Consider the following 16,105-nt stretch of genomic DNA (forward strand, 5'->3'; position numbering starts at 1 on the left):
TCTTCCACTACTTATAAAATTGGGATAGAACCTATCTCATAAATTGTACGGATTCAAATGTCCCAGATTAAGCAAAATCCATCAATGTAAATATTCAAATTAATAATTTAACATTTTATTGAATACTTGCTTTAAAGTGCTACAATTTAGGCTCAATATTTAAAAAAAGGAATTGGTACTCTTTGGGGGGGTAAATTTCAGAAGGCACGAAACTGAAAAGGTCAGAAGTAGAGAAAAAACATGGTTTGTTTGAAGGAACTCTAAGTACCTATGAATGACTAAAACTTAAGAGTACAAGTGAGCAAGTAGGAGATAAGGCTTGAGGGTAGGAACTTTAGATTGCCGTGAACACCTCCAACTGTGGCATGGACAGTCAACATTTTCTAAAACTAACTGTCCCCTGAGGTAGGACTTCAGTATCACCCTACCCTTACCCAGACTAACCTTATACCCCTCCTAATGTAGAATTCTGAAGCCACCACTAGGCTGGAAAGATAGGCAGGGTCTTCTTCGCCTTGCTAAGGAGTTTGGAATAGCATACCACTCAAAGATATTTAAGTAGGGAAGTAAATCAAAGACTTCTAATTGTTTATCTTTATAAAACATCTCTTCACCACTTTGTGTTAATATAATTCTCCTTCTCTAAACTGTAAGGTTCTACCTCAGGGTAGGGGTTGTGTCTTCACCTCTGTATTCATGTAGCCTAGCAAACTGCATTGCAGACAGTGCAGGCTCAGGTTTGCAGATTGAAAGCAGAGGTTATCGCTGCCTTTGTTAAAGAATATAACCTATAACCACTTTTCACCACTATTTCAAATGACTCCTTTGATTATACTGTTAAAAAAACTGTGCATATACTCCTTTCCCAAATGATGTGATTTAATATCAAGATAGCTCAGTCTCAGTATAAGTCTAGAAATTAATGAGCTATATAGCAGGTCTGTCAGTCTGAAGTATAGTAGGCACTATTAAAATAAAAAACAAACGGAGACTAGCCTTGAAAACTCCCTGAGCAGGCAAAACCAATCTCGTGATGCAAGTAAAGCTTGATTTAGCTTATTTTGTAAAACCATTCTAACCGGGATAGTTTCTCATTTATGCCTCAGGAAATCATAAGCGACACTTAAACCATCTCCCAAGGTTGCTATGAGGTGAACACTAACCAATTCCCTAGATTTAAGAAAATGTTAACATTATAACCAATCACTGTTCAGATAACCAGCCACTGCCTTCTCTCACTATACAAGCTGCTTTAACAACGTACCCCTGAGCCTCATTACGTTTTGGCTTGAATGTTCCCGGTTCGCAGTCTTTTTGGTGGGTGAACAATAAACTTTCACAAATTACTACTTCCGTGATGCACTGGTTTTTTTCCTGCTGTTTCTGAATTTTTGACAGCACCCACAGGAAATATTTTACAGTGTCACATCCAGTCATCGTTGCTGGAGGAAATCACAGATTAAATCAGACACAATCCCCCCCTGCGTTTAGAGGCAACAGCTATTTAAAAATACCCTCCCTTACGCTTACGCGCCCCCAGTGGTTTCCAAAAAACATGCTTTAGTGATCAAGTTTCCTGCACGGAGAAGACTGGCAAAAAAAAAAAAAAGAAAGAAAGAAAGAAACTGGTCGGCAAAGGAACAAGCCCCTAAAGGCCCGAGTTCCATTAGAGCTGGGCGACGATTAGCGCCCCCGTTTCCCCCCGCCAATGTATCGGTGAAAGGAAGTGATCTGCGGTAGATCGGCGGTAACAGGAGTTACCCCTGTTACATCAAGGGGTTAAAGAACCTCCACCATGGCCTCCCCAGTCTCCGACCCCGAAGCTCCACAAACTCAGAACCACTACTCACCGCTTTCAGCCGCTCTCCAATAAAACCTTCCCGCCACCAACCTTTCCTTTCTCTCCAGGAGCATCCACCCTTCCGGGTCGGTCCATTCAACCAATTGCAAGTAACACCCTTCTCTAATTGGTCAAGGGGTGTGGCCACCATCGCGTCACTGAACAAGACTACAGATTATTGGATAATGTTGGGAACGTGTTTAGTCAATGGGAAGCGATCTTGAAACTGGGGTGGGGGTGGCTGCGTGTTTCCGGAAGACGTGGCGGCTCTCGCCTGGGTTGTTTCCCGGCTTGATTACTCCCTACTTTGCTTCACAGCCTGGGCTCTTCGAGGTGCTGTCGTCGCTCCCCTCACCACTGCAATCATGATCTCCTTAACGGACACCCAGAGTAAGCACCTGCCCCGGGGTCCCCGCCTGGAGCCCCGCACACCCCTTGCTGGGGCTGGGTCTCTCCCGCCCTCCCCTCCGCCCGGGTCAATGAATGAAGCTCCGCGTTGGGGGCGGCGGCCTGCAAAACTGAGTTAGGGCTGCGGGGACCTGGAGGGCTGCCGTGAGGGGACGGGGGCTGAACGTGGACTGAGAGGAGAGTCAGTGGGGTATGGAGAGACGCCCGAGCTGGAGAAGGGGAGCTTTCGCCGAGGGTCTGTCTCGCCCCTCGGTCGGCCGCTCTGTCACCTCCACTGAGGTGGGCGCTTTGTTCCTGCGGACAACCAATAGAGAAAGTTTGATGTGCGTTGTCCGCTGCCCACTCTTGAGGATGTCCCTGCACAAGACAGACTTGGGGCCCTCCACAAGTTATTGGCTGGTTGTTTGGGAGGCGGTATTTTAAATGTCATCTATTGTAGGCGCTTTTTAAAAATAGGTTCACACTTAAATATTTTTGATATTCGCTTTTTGCCGCCAATGGTAACAATCTTCCAAAAATCCCTTGAAATAACTTCCCTTTTCTACCAGCTAATGCTTCCACAGTAGTAAGTCACTTTTGTGTTCATTAAAGGATTTCTTTTGTTAATATTGTATATTGTGCTTTGTGGCTTGCTTTATCACTTTAGCATCGAGTTCTCTAGGCCCATCTTACCTCTAAGGTTGGCATTGCTATCAGTTTCCTTGTCTCTCAGTGTAACTTTTCTCCTTCCTACCGCTTTTTATCAGTGAGTAATTTTTATTTACATATCTGCCCAACCCTGTGGTACCTATCTTTTCATGGTCTTGATAGTCGTTTTCTCTCAATTTGCTTTATCAGCCACACCTTTCATTCCTTGTTCTGGTTAATTTACTTGGATTTTCAAGATTTTAAGAATTAAACAATCTATTGAAATGAAATAGAACTTCATTTATAATGCCCCATTTTAAAGTGGAGCATTAAGGTTTATAGTCAGGTCATGGCTGACTTGAACTTCAGAGAGTGTTTAAGGTCCTCCACACACACACAACTGCCACCCCAATCAGGCTCCTGAGGTAGGACTGGGTCGACCGCACCTTGCCCTGGTGAAGGGAAGGTGCCCAATTTGTTCTTTTGGCCACAACCGGTTCTGATGTGAGAGTCAGTATCTCTCTCTCTCTCTCTCTCTCTCTCTCTCTATATATATATATATATATATATATACATATATATGTTTTTTATAAATATTGTAATAAAAACTAGCGATTGTATAAAGGTTGCTTTCAGTTCATCATGTGTTTTCATATAAATCATTACTCTTAATTCTTGTAAGAGCCTTGTAAGACAGAGAATAGTATTTTTGTCTTATACATTAAAGGAGCCGCAAAAGAAATTCCAGGTTATGGTCATAAGTGACAGAAACAATACTTGATCACAGCTCTACTGGCTTAAAAACCTTTGTTCTTTTTCTTGTACCCTAGTAGCATATAAAGCAGTTGACATAAACTTTATATTTGAGATCGATCTTAGAATGATGAAATTCTTCCACAGCAAAAAGTTTCAACAGTAGATAATTTATCCTATAGAATTATGCATTGTTGTTTTTCTTTTGGGGAAATTATGTAGGATATTCAGAGCCTATTTTCCTTATGAAACACAGTGCTTTGTTCCTCTTGATTGAAACTCAAAACTAAAACTAGATTGCCCAAGGAAATTAACAGAATTGTATACATGAACTGCTAGAATTTACTTGCTAGAGAAAGTACTTAAACTCTACATGGTTTGCCTGTCTAACTGTAAAGTATTACTATATCTGAATCTGATTATTACCTAGACAAGAATATGAATTATTTACCCTGTGCATAGACATTCTCTTCTATTGAAGACATTATAGGGAAAAGTACCTGATTTAATCCTTCCAAAAACCAGAACAAGAGAGTTGGGTTGGAATATGGACAGACCAGGAAGCATTCTCCTCACTTCATTAAATTGATGAAGAAGATGAAATTGTGTTCTCTGCTGCTCTTCTGCCAAATGTTTTATGTAGGACAGTGGAGTAGAACACAAAATGATTAGTGAACCAAAAGCTCTTTGGATTTCAAATGGTGTTTGTGTGTGTATTTAACTGCAGGAATTGGCCATCTTTCAAGTGATTTGCCAAGATTATTCTGGGATTCTGATTCTGGGACAGGGTGACCAAGCACTGATCAGAGTAGAGTAAATAACAATTCATGTCTGTTTTAAGGGATTCTATAATAGCACTGCCCCCCCCCCAAAAAAAAAAAAAAAAAACCCCACAAGATTTACTGAGTGGGGCAGGTCCCTTGCTGCCCCTAAATTTTTACTTCATTATGTCACATAGCCTAAAATTCTTCCATGATATTCAATTGAGTTCAATTAAATTGATATTTAGCTGAGTTCCTTATTCTGACATTTTTTAAAGGAATAGTAAGAAAGACAATGCTGATTTAAAATAAGATGCCAAAAGGCTAACAGTGATTGCCATTGGATTAGTATTTATTTCCTTATAAAATTTCTACAATAAGCTTTTTTATTTTAGACTAATTTTATTAGATTGCTTTTATCAGCTTGTTCTTTAAATACACACACACACACACACACACACACACACACACACACGGGCAAGAGGAAATTTGGTTTCTAGTGCATAAGAGGAAGATAAATTTATTTCATTGGGTATGATTCTGGTGGTGAGAGGGCAGTTCTGTGTAGGGCTTTAATAACCAGCAGGTTCATGAACGCTTAGGCATAGGGAGCAAGAGAATTCTTGAGATGAGTAAAAGGTACAATGAGTCCAGTTTGAGACTTTTCACCCATTCAGGTCAGGGCATACTTGGGAACATCGTGTCAGTGCCAGTTTTGGCAAAGATGTTACAAAGATCTGTGGTAGACTACACTGGATACAATAGTAGGGATGTTTGGGTTCCCATATTGTAATTGTTCAGACTGGATTTGAATTCTAGCCTGAGTCTGCACCACCACCACCACCTACCCCGTGCCACCGCACACACATTTGCTGAGTCTGTGGTCAAGGGTAAGTTACTAATCTCTGTGAGTCCGGTTGCCCACGTGAAACATAGGACTGGTGCTACTTTTTACCTCACAATTTTGTTAAAGGAATTACAACATACTTGTATAAACATTCATTAAATGTAAAACCATATTGCGACATTGTCCTTTTTTACTGCAGTCAATTTCTAATATTTCTACCAACAATTACTTGGTGGTTGGATAACACACTAAACATATTAAACCTGACTCACCCAAAGATGCTTCCCCCAGAAGTTCAGTATACTCCATTTACACTGAGTCTCATTTAGCCAAACATTAAACCTGAAAAAAACCTTGCGGGAAGCAATGTGGCATAATGGTTAAGCACACAGACTTTGGATTCAAATAGACCTGAGTTCAAATGCTTAACCAGAGTGTGACTTTAGGCAGATTAAATCAATTCTCTAAACCTCAGTTTCCAGCATCTCTAAAAGAATATAATATCTACCTTGCAGTAGTATTGGGAAGATTAAGTTATGTAAGGTACCTCATAATGGCTAATTCATGGTAAATTCTCAATACATAATAGATGTATTTCCATATAATTTTGTTTCTGAACAAATATCTCAAAATTTTTATTTAATCATTAGGATGATTTGTGCAAAGATAGAAGTTAGGTTCAAATAACTCAGCAGCCAATGATTAAATCCTAACTATTAAATAGTTATTTAATGGAATGTTACCTGTTCTTATATCCATATTTTCCTCTAGTAAATTATGTCTGACATTTAAACAGTTATTTTGGTAAATTATTTTCAGGTGTGTAAGCATAAAAGTATCAGCCTCAAATTTTCATAGGAATTTATGTCTGTGGAATACATATTATCAGTGTATTTATAGACAGGTACCTGAATTCTTTTAGACTAACTTTGGGAGAAAAAGGTAGCTGGAATGGAAAGCAGTAGTTACTGTAAGTCAAGAAGGTGAAGAAAAAGGTACATAATGTAAGTTTTCAACTCATCAACACATATTTACATGGCTTACATTTTTTTTAAGTAGCTGTGACCTGGATTTTAGCTTTCCGGAGCCAAGCCAAGATCAGAAATCACTAATAGTGTATTTAAACTTGTTTCCAAAAATATGATGGTTTCTGCTCTGGTTCATTGTTTTATGCAGGTAGTGCTTCTAGATAAAAATAAGGGTTGGTGGCTATTTCCTGAAAGGAAAACTAAAATGATCAGGGAGGTGACTTAGGGGATTGTGCATTGTAAAAGCATTAACAGAAAAGTACACCTGTAACCTCAGAAAGTTAAGATGCTGCTGACTAAAAAGATAAATCCTAGAGAATGTAGAGACAGTAAAATTATTAGTTTTATATGCAAGGTGAACAAAGCTTACACTTGGTCCACAGCTGTGTACGTACTCAGTGCCTAGGACAGTGGCTAACATCTAGGAGTTAACAATTCTTTGTTTTTGAATGAAAAAGTTAGAATCCCGAATATTAATATTAGGTAATAACAGTGTTCTTTGAAACTTTGGAGAGGTGATTTCAGGACTCAGACTAAATATGTGAATGCATTCATAGTTTGGATAAATTTGTAGGAGATAAATCCGTAATAAGCCATCAAGAAGTTAAAAGTGATGCCTACCTATCCTTTTGAAACTTAAACTTTTGAGGAGACAGACCTGATTCTCAAAATATTTCCTGTTGCCATTGTGAGAAGCAGTGTATAAATGAAGTATATTGTGCTGACTTACTCTAGCATTTCTAATGGGTGAAACAAAGGATTAGTTTTAAGAGGGAAGAAACTGCAGATATTGTACATATTAATAATAGTCATAGAAGATGAAAGATAAATAGTAAAAGTAATCCCATATATTTACATCTGATGCCAGAGGTGTTCTTGGGAGAGAAAAAGAATTTATGACCAAAGGTTTAGAATCCTGATTTACCTTTCTCTATGCTGGGTGTGTTTGTAAGAAATGCTCTCATATGAAGATTAGAAATTTCCATTTAAATTTTGAGGTAATTTGCTGATGTTAATTTAAATTGTTATAGATCTTAGTGAATGTCATTACAAAGTTAATCTGCAATGTTGGGGATCTATTTCTTTATATCAGCCAAAAGAAAAACCGAAAAATTGTCTTAGTTTACAGGGATTTTAACGTAACTTTAATTTTCCTTGACCCTTACTTAACCATGTAACTTATATTGCAGAAATTGGAATGGGATTAACAGGATTTGGAGTATTTTTCCTGTTCTTTGGAATGATTCTCTTTTTTGACAAAGCACTACTGGCTATTGGAAATGTGAGTTTTTCAATATATATTTTAACTTCATAAGAGAATTTTAACTACAAATACATTCTTGCCTGCTATTAAATTTGGGGGAAATAATTCACTCATACTTATGTAAGAATTCCTATTACATCATCTGTTTCCATCAGGAATGAAACCTGTCAGCTTTCTGTTTAAATAAAAGTTAAACACTTAATGAGGTTTTCTAATTCCATGACTTCTCCGTTAAGTGTTTGATACATCTTTTGCAATAGATTAAGTCAATGCCACCTCTAAATAGGAGTTCAAAGTAGATGACTTTAAAGCCCCCATGTCTTGGTAAATTTATTAGTATGTTTTGACTTAAAACATCTGAGATTTCACATTTGGTTCAATAGCATAAAGTAAGTAGATTTTTAAAAACCATTTAAATTTTTAAAAAATACATCTTTGTATGAATAGTTGACTTGCTAAGAACGGTGTGTATATTGTTTTTGTGTACTCTGATGTCCATGTGTGGAGGTTGTCCGGGCATTCTAGAAATAAATAATAACTCTTCTAAGAAGGCAATAAAGTCACTGAATAATGATTAAATATCTTTTGAAGTATATGTTACCATTGGTCTTTTAATTGGAAATTGGTACATATAAAAGATAACAAAATTGTTCAAAATCGATGGTTTAATAAACAATATAAACAGCATTGGTATCTCAGAATATGAAACATAATCATTAGGCTTAATAAATATTTATGTGCAATAATTTCACTAAAGGAAGTTAATGAAGTTAGGCAAGTATTTGGGAGTAAAACTCGAGGAAAAGCAAGCTTTCACTAAATGACCATTTCTTGTCCACTTTTGAAAACATACAAAATATATGTATATTTGAGGGCACATGGCTGTGTTTTTATTTCTGCTGCCACCAGATATTCTGGAATTACTAAAACTAGAATCCTTTTCCTGGCTTTGCGTGGTCTCCTCACCACCTTGGCCCTGTCAGTATTTCTCCATCCATACGCGCTCCTATAGCCCATGGTGATGTTTTCAGAACCAGGAGTATCTCCAGGTGACAGTTATGGGCAACCTCTTCCCTCTTTTGCCTTGCCACGCATCTGCTCAGCTAAGCCATCTCCATCTTGCTAAACCTGGGAAAACCCTGCAGGTGCAGCTACCCATTGGTAACGTCTAATCTTGTTTCTCTTTTTCTCCATTTAATCAAGATAGATAAGGATTCAGAAGAGTGGGCAACTTTCACATGCTTAGCCCACCCCTTGGTGTGCATTTTCTCTGGCCAGTTGCCCACATTAAAAGCCAGATGTGCTCCTTTTTTTTATATTTAGCTTTAACCTTACTTTTCAAATGCAGTGTGTTTCACTACTTTTTCTTAGTTGCATTTTCTTTCTCTTCTAGGTTTTATTTGTGGCTGGCTTGGCTTTTGTAATTGGTTTAGAAAGAACATTCAGATTCTTTTTCCAAAAACATAAAATGAAAGCTACAGGATTTTTCCTGGGTGGTGTATTTGTAGTCCTTATTGGTTGGCCTTTGATAGGCATGATCTTCGAAATTTATGGATTCTTTCTCTTGTTCAGGTAAGGCAATCGTTTAATCTTTTTCAGTAAATCGGTGTGTCATATAATTATAAAAACCCAGATATTTGCCTCAGTATGAGTAAGAAGACTATAATTTTCTTAAATGGATTTTTGTCTATACTGAATCTTTTATTATAGTTTTAGATAATTTAATCAACTATAAAGTGTGTATCAGATGTGGGTGATGGTCCACATAACGGTATACATTATCTTAAAGTATTTTCAATTTAATAAAATTTTATTGGCCTTTTAAGACACTATCTTTATGTTTGCTATTTTCATCAACTGAACAATGATAGATCCAGCATTTTAATATGTAAAAACTGATATTGCCTTATTACTGCCATTTGATAACAATTCCTTTAATGCATATACATATTGGCAAATTTTGTACCAAATACACCATGGGAGATTTTGATCAGGTTGTATTTTACACATGCCAGTTACCAAGTGAATAGACAATACTGTGCAATGTGAAAAAATACTTTTAAGTAAGTTTGGTTTAATTATTGGTCAACAAATGTATATCCTTTGTCTTCTATCACCAGGAACCATATTACCCACAAGAGACATAAAAATGTATTAAGTGCCAAATTTGCTTTAGAGAACTCTCGTTTCTAATACGGGAAATAGATAAAGATACCAGATAGTAGTAATGCCATTATATATGTATATGCAAAATATTACAGGAGCATAACTAAGAAAGGAATCAAAGGCTGGGAGATGTGAGAAAGGTCCACTGAAGTTCGAAGTCTCTAAAACATTTAAAATTTTAACAGGACTCTTTCTTTTTACTTGGTTAGCAATCAATTTTGGTAATAGAGAATGTATAAGTTCTAAGAACTTTTTTTCTCTCTCCTAGGGGCTTCTTTCCTGTGGTTGTTGGCTTCATTAGAAGAGTGCCAATCCTTGGATCCCTCTTGAATTTACCTGGAATTAGATCAGTAAGTAATCCGGTACTTAGAAGTATAATTTTTAAACCATAAAAATACTCTTTGATGCTCTGTACTTCTAGAAATTGGACTGATTGATACATGATTCATTGATGTTTTTTATGATATAAATGGTTGTATCCCATAGATCATGATTACCATGAATACCAGAGAAAATAATCATTGCTAAACCTATAAAACCTGAAATTTTGTTTCACTGTATTCATTTTTTAAATTGTTCCCTAGTTTTTAATGTAACTCAGATTAATATGCTATGCTACCTTTCTCTTTGAGAGTTCAAGGCATTTTTCAGTTAACTTTTACATGATCTCTAATTTTAGAAGCAATGATATAAAAACGATATCATTATTTCTTATGAATATTTTCTTTCTTAGACTGTTTCACCAAATGGGGTGTATTAAGACAATTAAATAAGCACTATTTTACTTGCAGTCAGATGATAAAGTTCTGTTCCAGCTCTGTCTATGATTTGGAACAGTGTTGTCAAATCTGTTTTTCCAGGGTGGGTGGGCCATCAACTTCCTAAAGTTGTTTACAGATTTTATAGATGTTTCCAGAGAGATGGCCCGTTACGTTTATTGAATTCTCAAAGAGCTAAAGGTACCACTATAAGCCTATTTAATTTCCATCCTCATCAATTGCAGAGTCAGAACCATATAGCCTAAGACAACCTAGATATTTTAAATTACCTTTAGGGAGAGAATGTTGTGCTTTCTCCCCACCTAAATTTGCCTTAAAATTCTGATGAATCAATCCCTGACTACCATTAAGCAACTTTCAATTTCAGTGTGCCAGTCACCTATTTGTGATAACATAAAATGTAGGCTTATAGGGGTATATCCTGATTTCATTTGCATTAATCTCCAAACTCATACAGTAGTCAATGTCGTTTATACTTAGAATGGCTTTTGAATTTACTGAAACTTCTAATTATAGAATTGTAATCATTATTCATGTCCTCAATTTAAGGATTCTTTAATAGTTGCATAAATGGACACCCAATACTATATGTTCCCTATTATTATTATTACTTCATTATAACTGCTTACGTAACAATGTGAATACTGAAATGAAAGGGTTAGATGATTGCTAGATTTTGATAGTATTATAACCATTTTGGTTACATAACTTTTAATATCTCCACTAATTACTTTGTTTCAATATTTGTTTGCATCACCCATCTGGAATGCTGAAGAAAGCCCAATTGCTTTACATTTGGGGTGGAGTAACCAAAGGAAATACCACTTACATGAATATGTGTTAAAACTTATATTCAATAATTATAAATTTATGTTTGCATCATTACATCTAATTTTAATGTCATTGCCACTTTCAGTCTATAGTCCAGAAACACATTTAAAGTATTTTTCAGTCAATAGCTGTTGTTAATTATTGAACTTAATGGAGTTAAATCTGTTTGTTCAAAGACTACATAGGCCCAGAAGAGATCCACAGTAATGGTCAGTTGAAATATCTTATTGGGTTCATTAATGCATGAATGGCTGACATTTCAGCTTTTTATTTTTTTGTTCGGCTATCAGTGTTAACTTCATTTTATCCAATTTTTTTATTCATTGTGTTGCATATCTCATGTTGCACCCTTAAAGTCATATGTATAACATGTCATGCAAAAACAACTTTTAGAAAAAAAAATTTTTATACATATTTACGTGTCAGAAGATTGTGGTGAGTAGTACTGAATTAATCATTGTCAGTCATACCTTAATTTCCATGAATCTTCTTATAAAGCTGGGTTTTTTAATCAACATATAAAATGTTTAAATAATGTTTTATGATGCTGTAGGCTTCCTTTTAATTACCTGTTTTTCTTCTTGCAGTTTGTAGATAAAGTTGGAGAAAGCAACAATATGGTATAACAACAAGTGAATTGAAGACTCATTTAAAATATTGTATTATTTATAAAAATTCTTTGAAGAATATTCAGCACAAAATTAAGTTACATGAAATAGCTTGTAATGTTCATTGCAGAAGTTTAAAATGTATACCTACAAAGTACCAACAGCAGTTAACAAAGAAGCAGTGAAAACAGGCTTCTAGTCAAGTGATGTAAGAAGTCAGCAAGCAAACTGAAGGAGATGAAATCTGTTACAAGGCATAATGAAACTCTTGAAGGCAATTTTTATTGTTTTTCCACAATGTGCGAAAACAGCCATTCTTAGAGAACTATGATGCCTGTTTCTTTTTTTTTATTTTGAAGGTGCAGGAGCACCCACAGGCATTTACTTTTTAGAACTGTCCACTGCCGTGACAAAAGTATTTTCTGTTGCGCTGTGTCCCTGAAAGTGATGCATGAGTTAGATTGGATTATGTCATTTAATGTATTAAAACCAAGGAAAACCCAGGTTTGATGTATGAATCACTTTTTTTTTTTTTTTTTTGTAAACATGATTGGTTAAAATAAAACTTTTGTGACTCTTCTAAACTTAATATTTTAAATCCAGATGAAAATCTGAACTAGGTAGATATTCTCTGTTGGAATATGCAAAGGTCATTCTTTACTAGCTTTTAATTCCTAAATTATAGCTGACTAAGTACTTCTTTGGTCAACACACTGTGCAAATACTCTTCTTGGGAGTCTGACCAAAGACTGTATGTGTGTCATTCATTACATGCAGGCGTTTAACAAAAAGCATTCTTGACCCTGAAGTTGTCTGTTACAAAGCTTGTTTCATTGAAGTCTTTTATTTCAGATGCTAAATGATGCAAACCAAATGGATTTTCCACATCATCATGTAGTTTTTCTTTCTTTTTTTTAATTTAGCAGTGGTTTATTATTGTGTTTTCACAAACTAAAATAACTATTGGTAATGTTTACTTTGAGACATAACATGTTAAAAGGTTAATAAACTTACAGCTGTTTTTAAAGGCTATTCATGTAAACTGAGTTTTCCCTTCCAGTTTTTTCATCACATAAAAATCCATATGCATGACGTATGCTTTATATGATCATTCTTTATCTTGAGTTCATAGAGAAAATATCTGAGTTCACATGCTGAAGTGATAGTTTCTTAAAAACATGACACTAAAGAAAATGATGTGTTGTTTTTTCCTACCGTTGCTGCTGGAGAGGCAGTAAGAAACAATGGTTGTTTCTTCATTAGTTTTCCAGGGTGGCAGCTTTTGTGGTAGATATGGGAACACAAGTCAACAGCCATAATACTATTTGTTTTCCCACTAATGATTTCACTACTTACTTTTTTTTTTAAAGAGTTTCAAAGCTCTTTCATGCATAAAATCATAATTGAAATTTGTGATTTTTACTTACAGACATGTCTACAAAATATGTTACAGCCTGTTATTTTTAGTTAAATCTCTTGATGCACAGAGTACTCCCAAACTTGCTCATTTAAAGAAGGAAAGTTTTGGTATATAATCTAATGGTTCAGTCTTGTGGATTACTGTCTCTTTTGGTACTGGCATTTAACTTATGATATAATCTGTGAAAAATAGGTGACATTGACAAAATGAGATTCCTACCTCAATAGTTCATGGAATAATAAGAGACCTAATGTTGTGTCTAATGTTCTTCAAAAAGTAATATCCTCACTTGGAGAGTGTCAAATATATACATATTTTGGGGATTGATTTATACAAGTTGCCCTGTAGGACTCATATATATTTTTGACTGCTCCATGTTATTTACAATGGCTAGATAATTCTATCTTTTTAGAGCAACAACAGTATCTGTTAATGTAAGGAACATCTGTATTATTTAACTCCTTTGTAGACATTAATTTCCATCAAAATATTCTTTGTACTGTACCAGAGATCTCTTTTTCAATAATCTTATTTCAGAAAGCATTACCAGACAGAAGTGTGTAAAGGATTTGCTAATCTCCCGGTCCTACTTAGTAAGATTGAGAGGCTGGAGCAGTTTTCGGTTTTAAATGAGTCCATGGTTAATCTCTAACGTTAGTTTGGGAGGAACTGCGTGGCAGCACTGTATGTCTTATTCAGAACCATTGGTGAGGCTCTCTTTTTAAACATACTAGTTCTCCAACTGAAAGGACTATTGTTTCTTTCAGTTTTTCTAAAACATATTGTTTCTTCCTTTCCAAAATTAGCCTTCTATCTTTGTGACGACAAAAAAAAAAAAAAAAAAGAAAGAAAGTAAGTACAGTGATTATTGCTATAAAGATGGAGGAAGAGGTCTAATTCTACTTAGCCTTAAGTGTTTCTGGCATTGTTCAAATGTATTTTCTGTAACAGAAACCTATTTGGAATGTTTTTCTTTTCCCCTTATAAACTGTAATTCCTGGAATACTGATGCTTTAAAAAGCTTCACAGTCAGATTATATGATCTAACAATTGAATATTGTAAATACACTTGTCTTACCTCTCAATAAAAGGGTACTTTTCTATTAATTGGTGGTTGTCTTAGTGAGCTCGGGCTACTATAACAAAATTCCATAGTCTGCATGGCTTACACAACAGACATTTCTTACAATTCTGGATGCTGGAAAGTCCGAAATCAAGGTGCTGGCAAATTTAGTTCCTGGTAAGGAACTTTTTTTGCAGATGGCTACCTTCTCACTGGGTCCTCAACATGGTAGAGAGGGAGAGCAAGCAAGCTCTGGTCTCTCTTCCTCTTCTTACAAGGACACTAACCCCATCATGGAGGGCTCTCATCTAAACCTAATTACCTCCCAACAGCTCCACTTCTAAGTATCCTTATATTGGGTATTAAGACCTCAACATAATTTTGGAAGGATACACATAAGTCCATAACAATGGTCAAATGTATGTTCTTTATTATGAAATTCTAAAAACTAGCATTGTACAATAACCCACCTTAGTTTTACAAAATTAGCCATATATGTAATTTTCTTTTTTATGGTCATCACATCTTTCATTTCCAAATTGTATAAATGTAATCATAAGTAGAAATGGACTTCAGGTAAACCAAAAAAGTAGGCAGTGAATTCAGAAATTAGTGGAGCAATGCTTAATTTTTTTTTCTCAAGATGGAAGTAATACATAAAACTTAAGTGTTTGTGACTTAAATAAAACCACAACACATTTTCAGTTTTGCTCATAAATTTTGGTAAGGCCAAAAAAAATCTTGCCAAGTTTACCACTTAAGGTACCCAATAAGTATTTGTTGAATCCCATTAAACTGCAAGTCTTGACTATTATCTAGTGAACTGGAAGTCATGAATATGTTATTAAATATCTAGCATACCTTTCTAACTTTGTCCCCAGGCCTAAAAGGTTCCAACTTCTCTCTTTCTGCTACCTGTATCCATATAGGAGGTTGGACACAGAAGTAGCATGCCCCAAATCCATCATCAACTGACACTTTTCCATGACCTCACTTTACTACCTCCAGACCTAATTAAAAGGTCGCCTCTATCATATCTTTCTTGATCCACTAGACCCAACCGACAGAACTTCCCACGTGTTTTGTCTTTATTTGGTTATGGAAAAGAGATTCTGGAGGTTCTAAGCCTGAAGTAAAAGGAACACAGTAAAAACATCGGATGAATGGGAAGTTTTATTTGGATAGCAGGCCTTCTCAGTGCCCCTAAAGTCCCTCCAAAGACTGATAGCCCTTTGGGGAAATTACTTCTTCCACTTGTTTGAGAGACAGCTGGCCTAGGATACAGACTGGCCCTGGCATAGAATAAAGTCAAAGTAGGAGACTGAACCCAATGACTTTATTCATAGGTTTATTTCAAAATGCTCTGTACTCTGTCATCAAAGAAGTAATTAGAATATTTCAGTATCATAATAGCCATATTGTCCATGTAACCTTACCCAAGATATGAGCTGTTTTCTGTGTGAACACAGGAATCGCTGACCTTGTGAGAATGCAGTTAACTAGAATTCAGGTAACATCAGTGATGCAGGCAAAATGGTCTCCACTGAGTACGCCTTTAAAAACAGTTTAGAATTCAATTTATTCAATGCCCACTACCTGGAAGCAGAATAAAATTCAATGGTTTTATCCACCAACTGTTTTTTATCAAAAACTTTTCTTTGCCCATCTCTAGGTTTAGGCCTGTAAAAATCTTAAAATGTTGTGATTTAA

General features: G+C 35.8%; 2 protein-coding genes across 4 annotated transcripts in view; one reads left to right on the forward strand and one right to left on the reverse strand.

The window, feature by feature from the left end:
- RECQL (RecQ like helicase) overlaps positions 1-1,951 on the reverse strand; it is a 30,698-nt gene extending 28,747 nt beyond the window's left edge. Inside the window, exon 1 of one of the 2 annotated variants that reach the window (XM_019738171.3) lies at positions 1,851-1,951. In XM_019738171.3, coding sequence (XP_019593730.3) covers positions 1,851-1,914 — 64 coding nt within the window. In that variant the 5' untranslated portion in view covers positions 1,915-1,951. Of the gene's footprint in view, positions 1-1,264; positions 1,363-1,850 lie in introns of those variants that run through there. The other variant, XM_074325941.2, reaches the window with a different exon arrangement.
- Positions 1,952-2,073: 122 nt separating this feature from the next.
- GOLT1B (golgi transport 1B) lies at positions 2,074-14,439 on the forward strand. Of its 2 annotated transcripts, XM_019738158.3 has the most exons (6): positions 2,080-2,230; positions 7,455-7,546; positions 8,922-9,100; positions 9,963-10,044; positions 11,481-11,513; positions 11,892-14,439. In XM_019738158.3, exons 1-5 carry the CDS (start codon positions 2,206-2,208, stop codon positions 11,487-11,489), a joined length of 387 nt encoding a protein of 128 aa, XP_019593717.1. In that variant the 5' UTR covers positions 2,080-2,205; the 3' UTR covers positions 11,490-11,513; positions 11,892-14,439. The 2 variants fall into 2 exon arrangements, with proteins under 2 accessions (XP_019593708.1, XP_019593717.1); XM_019738149.3 differs by lacking the exon at positions 11,481-11,513 and having other exon boundaries at positions 2,074-2,230.
- The last annotated feature ends 1,666 nt before the right edge of the window (positions 14,440-16,105 follow it).

This window comes from Rhinolophus sinicus, chromosome 1 (genome assembly GCF_057876585.1).
Source record: "Rhinolophus sinicus isolate RSI-liver-muscle chromosome 1, RSI-T2T, whole genome shotgun sequence".
NCBI classification, from domain to species: domain Eukaryota; kingdom Metazoa; phylum Chordata; class Mammalia; order Chiroptera; family Rhinolophidae; genus Rhinolophus; species Rhinolophus sinicus.

Excerpts from the sequence above, each read along its gene's own strand:
- GOLT1B (XM_019738149.3), top strand. The coding sequence starts at position 2,206 with ATGATCTCCTTAACGGACACCCAGA. Across the intron at positions 2,231-7,454 it reads CTCCTTAACGGACACCCAGA|AAATTGGAATGGGATTAACA; the intron begins GTAAGCACCTGC and ends CTTATATTGCAG. Across the intron at positions 10,045-11,891 it reads ATTTACCTGGAATTAGATCA|TTTGTAGATAAAGTTGGAGA; the intron begins GTAAGTAATCCG and ends TTCTTCTTGCAG.